We start from the raw sequence: 5467 nt of genomic DNA, 5'->3' as shown, positions 1-5467 counted from the left end.
TCATTAATGAAGATGTTGAATAATATGAGTCCAAGGACAGAGCCTTGGGAGACCCCACTGGTCACAGGGCACCATGATGATTGTCTTCCGACAAATACTGCCCAAAGTAAGACACCAGAAAAAGGCCAAATTAAGAGGTGTGTTTGAGATGGGTCTGTGGAACAAAGGAATATGCTGACAAGACAAAAGATGGACAGTATGCTGACTTCAGAGACGCCAATCTAAAAGCAAAGAGTCATCAAAGGAGTGAAGTTGAAGAAAAGCATAAAAGGGGGCAGCAAGAAAGTTAAGTGTCTTCATCATCATAAATCCAACTTTCAACACCTATATGGACCATCCCAGCCCACAGCGTAACCTCTGCTTCCAGGAACTGAGTGGTCACTCTCTCTGTTGAGCAAAGTAACATCTGGGACTGGGTGAGATTATTGAACTGAAGGTTTTTCTCTCTGAATATAGAAACTGCTAAGATAATACTTGTTGTACTAATAAAGTTTGATTTTAGAACACTGAGTTGTCTGTGTTCATACTTCACATTCCATTTAAGGGTTAATAGTGCTTTAACAATCCCTAAGCACAATCTGGTGGACAGTACAGGTATTCATAATATTTTTTCCCCACAGTAAAAGTGTCTACTCTGGGAGAAAAACAATGGGAACAAACTGAGTGAAGTAGATCCCAGGAAACTCTCTCAGGAAACTGAACATCTGTACAGGCAGAGGTCCAAAAGAAGCTGCAGAGCCATCCTCAGAGACCTCAGTGAGCTCCCTTTCCATCCTCCCTTCCCCTCCCACAGGGCTAAGGAGAGTATGCATCAGTCCCAGCCAAGCAGGGAGCAGAACACTCCCACCCCTACTCCCTCTGAGTGCTTTGGGTTAGAAAAGCCAGAAAAGCCCAGCACCAAAACACTCAGAGGCCATGTTCTGCTGCCAGCTTTTCAGTGACCTAGGATCCACTTAGGACAGACCAGAACCAACTGACCCATCCCTGCTGTACCCAGGTAACTCCAGCCCCTACAGCCTAGACTGCAGCACTTAGATGTTGGGAAGGGCAAGGGCAAGGGCAAGGGCAAGGGCAAGGTCCTGCCCAGCTGCACCTGCACTGAAATACTGTGCAGGGAGTTCATGGGACAGGCACAGACCCCTTTCCCTTCCCTAAAGCGGCAACTTTCCACCACCCTTCCCTGACCTGGCACAACCCCACCCTTTGCTGAGACTGCAGTGCTCTGTTTGGAGAAGCACTGCTTGGCTGTATGACAAGACAGGAGACAAGCTCAGCATCTCCTCTGTTCAACCCTCACCAGAGGAAGAGAGGGTGGGGGGATTCTGAGGTGCAGGTCTCCGGGGCATGGTCCCCTGAGGCATCAAGCCCATCAGTGCTGACCTGTGCCCTTGCTTCTGTCAACTATTTTCAGGCAGAAAAAGGAGTCTGCAGAGCTCATTGGGATGCCTGCCTTAGGGACCCCTTGACAGCCCCGTGCCAGCAATGCAGGCTCTTTTCTTCTCTGCTTAAACTTCTATACAGGTCTTTCTGGGTAAGTTTTTCTCTCAGAAAAACAGAGCTCTGAGAGTTCTCCTGGATGATCTGAGCATGTGCCTGAAGCTACTGGAATTTTTTATTAACCTGAAAGAATGAGACCTCAACCTGAAAACTGAGACAATGACATTTTATTATTAGATAACCAAAACTAAGGACTGGGCTGCCACCCATGTATCCATCTTGAGATTACACATTAGGGTTTGCAGGTGCTAATTGTAAGGAATGCTAGTCAGTGTTAAGGTTATCATGTGGTAGTGATCAGTGGCACATGAAAGCTTAACACCCTCTCTAACTGCACAGCTCTGATCTGCTACTGCGGGGGCTGGTGAGCAGAGGCATGACTAAGGGCTGCAAGTCTGCTCTGTGGCTGCACCCCTCACCAACTCTCTAACCACCCTACAGGCCAGGAGGGAGGAGGGTCCCCCCACCACTTGTATTGTCCCCTGCACACATCCAAATTGCCACCTCCACACTCTGAATAGCTCCTGCCCCCCTATTACCCATTCCACTCCCCCAGATAGCCACTCTGCCACCCCAATCAGCCTGCGAGTGGTGGCAGTGGCAGCAACAACAAAAGGAGGACCCTCTTCCCTACCTACACACCACTCACCTCCTTCAGTCCATACAACCCCATGTACCTGGATGCAGTCTTCAACAGGCTTCACACTTGCCCAGCAGCTACTCACTCCCCTGCCCCCTCATTAGTTGCAGGGCTCAGCACAGGCGGGATCCAGGCATGTAAGGAAAGCATGGGTCACAGGGAGCCTGGGAGCAGGCGGAAAGGGCAGCAGCCCCCACACTGCTCTTGGTCTGACTGGAGTATTAAGGCAGTGATCCAGGGGCAACTAGAGCTGATGGGGGCAAGGGTGGGGGCAATTGGGAGGGGTGGGAGGAGTGATCAGAACGGCAGGGTACAGATCCATCCAGCAGGGTGAATTTGGGATGGCAGGGGGTGATCCAGAGGTGAGGGGGTGATTTGGGAGCGTTGGGAGGATGGGAGGCTGACAGCTCACTGTCCACCTGTTCCTCCTCTCTCCCTCTTCCCGCCCCACCCCCTCCCTCCACTCCTGCTTTCTCCTCCCCTTCATCCCTTTCCCCTCATTCCCCACTCATCCCCTCACCAGCTGTCCCAGACTGTCAGTCCTGGGCTAGAGTCCTTGCAGAAAACTAATCCACCTGGGAGTGGTGCCTCCTGGGATACTGGAGGCCTAAATACTGGTGGTTTTCTCTCAGGTGAACAGTGAGAAGTTAAATGAACTCGAGCTAGGTAGCACAGGCCAAAGATAATGTTACACTACTTTGGGTGAGGTTTAAGACACTTGGAGAGCACTTAGCACTTGTTAACAAGCCTTAATGTGCAGTCTTTCAAGTTTTAAGTCCACCTAATATGATCAAATGGTAACATGTAATCTCAACTTCCCATCTCGGAAGTAAATCTACATCCACTGGCTGTGGACAAGGATGAGATGTAAAGTAGAGAAGGGGAAGTATGAGCCATAATAATCTGACAAATGAAAGGAAAGCAGAAAAAAGCAAGAGAAGTTACTTTTTCTAATTCTGACAACTGATTCTTTTCACTAAGCTTTTCCCCTAGAAGACTTAGCTTTAAATTTTTAGCAAGTACAAATTCAGTCTGGTAATCATATCCAATTCTTCTGCTTTGCATACCAAGAAAAGTCATGGTTTGGAGTTATTCTGTAGAACTAGCAGTTTGTTCTTGAAAGAACTTTCTTGTAAGACTGAATGACAGGAATGCTGATAACAATACTTAGCACTCAGATAGTCCTTCACACAACACTATGGCAACATTAAGCAGAATTAAACTACTTTGGTAGAATGGTCTGAAGAAATCTGTATAAAATGTACCCAAGTAGGTCTGATATACTCTATTAATATTAGTGTATTATTATTTTAAAGAGAAGCTAAATTAATTTAGAACTTCATTAAAAAGAAGGCTTCAGACAAATGGGCATAATAAATAACACTATAATCTTAGAAAATCATAGGAATCATGGAGGAGAGAAAAAAACCTATTATGTAATTTCATGTATCCCTTTACAATTGAAAGATTGTTCATTTTAGTATACAACTCAGAGGTTTTCAAAGTTCATCATACAAAAACCCCTTTCTGAAGGTTTTAAAGCATTTGTTAACATATTTTCAATCAACTTACAATACATGTATTTTTAAATAGATTCAACCAAATTATTTTGGTCATGTTTTATTTATTAAACTGCACATATAAAATGGAATAGTCTAGTGCTTACTGTTAGCTTACACAACAGGCAGGCAACCATATTATGATTTTCGATCCCACCCTCTCTTTGCACTAACGAAAGAACCTGCCTCTCACATTGCTCAACAGCAAATCCTCTGAACAGATGTTATGAATGTAGTCCATATTAAACAAGGATATTACCTGTAAATTGTATCCTAAGCAAATCCTGGCATTTATGCACTTTGGGTTCAAATGAAGTGCTTTCAAGAAATCCTTCTGTGCTTGAATATGACCAGCTTCATGGCCATATTCCATATATGAATTTCCTCGTCCAACATAGGCATCCACAAAGAAGGGATCTATTTTAAGCACCTGGGTAAATGATTTGACAGCTTCTTCAAATTGCTGAAGTCTAACAAAACATACACATATTTGAAAGTCAGTCTTTTAGTTTCATTTTCTTTTCAACCAATAATGAAAGATGCCATCTCTAGGGACAAAGGCTCACAATTTATACACTAAAAAGATTGAACACTCAGCAGGAGAGCAAGCATCTACATAATGCTATGAAAAAGTATTTTAATCTTGACTAGAAGGGACAAAATATTTTTAAATGATTATTTCTTCTGCGTGCTCCTGTTTATCATTGTAGCTGTGAAGGCTATTAGCTTTTCTTGAACACTAATTGCATCCAATAAAAGATATCACAAAAAAAATCTTGCCTCTTGACAATACGTTATCTTCCAAAACCACCACCACAGCTAGCTCTCCCTATCCTTGTGCTGGTATAGGCTGTGTCTGGAGAGGGAATCTAACCTCCAGTGCTTCTGCCCAGGTCTTGCTTTGCAGGGAATGAGGCCTGCTTGTCCCTACCAAAGACAGGCAGGTGGGAAAGTACATTCAACGCAAGAGATGCCTACCTGTTTCCTGAAGAAATCCAATAAAGGAGCTACAGAAGAGATGGCAAGGCTGAGTAGACCTGCCTGACTAAACAATGAGCGCTTGAAAATAAAAAAGAAATCTTACAAAAAATGAAAAGTTGGCTGCATCACTAAGGATAAATATAAGAGTACAGTAGAAGCCTCTAGGGACAAAATGAAGACGGTCAAGACAAACTGAGGACAGTTAGCAAGAGACATAAATGTCAACACCCCTCCACCCCCAAAACATTAGTACAGAAACCAAGACAGTGGCACTTTAAACTAACTTGTTCAGAGAAGCATAAACTTTTATAGAGTGCAGCTACTTAATTAGATACTTGTTAATCACATCTTCAGTTGTAAACTAGCCCCATGTTAAAGCAATTATGGTGTCATAAAACAAGGAATGAGCTACAGAGTTATTCCACAAAAAATGTGTAATAACTTTGTGGCTGGTTCTTATCATGCTATTAATTTATCATCTAGCCAGATGTGCCTCCAAGGCTGACAGCCCTGTCAGCTGATGGGGCTCCCACCCTTAGGAGCACATAATGCATCCTTACGGCTAGGAGCCAGGATCAGTTGATAAGGCTCCCAACTATGGGAGCACATGACAAAAACTTGTGGCTGGGAACCCCATCAGTTGAAGAGACTCGCAGCTACAAGAGTGCATTGTGCGCCCCCAGCCTCCTGGTTGGAAGTGCCATCAGCTGTGGGCTCCCAGCCTCAGGGGCACATGATGTGCTTCTGCAGCTGGGAGCCCTGTCATCTGAGGGGGCTCCCAGCCACGGGA

The 5467-nt window shown here is 44.8% G+C and overlaps 1 protein-coding gene across 1 annotated transcript in view; it reads right to left on the bottom strand.

Annotated features, from left to right (window-relative positions):
* TTC6 (tetratricopeptide repeat domain 6) overlaps positions 1 to 5467 on the bottom strand; it is a 123084-nt gene that overhangs the window by 8163 nt on the left and 109454 nt on the right. The window contains exon 28 of the mRNA XM_019551126.1: positions 3956 to 4166. Coding sequence (XP_019406671.1) covers positions 3956 to 4166 — 211 coding nt within the window. The remainder of the gene's footprint in view (positions 1 to 3955; positions 4167 to 5467) is intronic.

This window comes from Crocodylus porosus, unplaced genomic scaffold, assembly GCF_001723895.1.
Source record: "Crocodylus porosus isolate Cpor-Errol unplaced genomic scaffold, CroPor_comp1, whole genome shotgun sequence".
In the NCBI taxonomy this organism is placed as follows: domain Eukaryota; kingdom Metazoa; phylum Chordata; order Crocodylia; family Crocodylidae; genus Crocodylus; species Crocodylus porosus.
The sequence above is the reverse complement of the archived record's forward strand: the minus strand, read 5'-3'. Positions and strand labels throughout refer to the sequence as shown.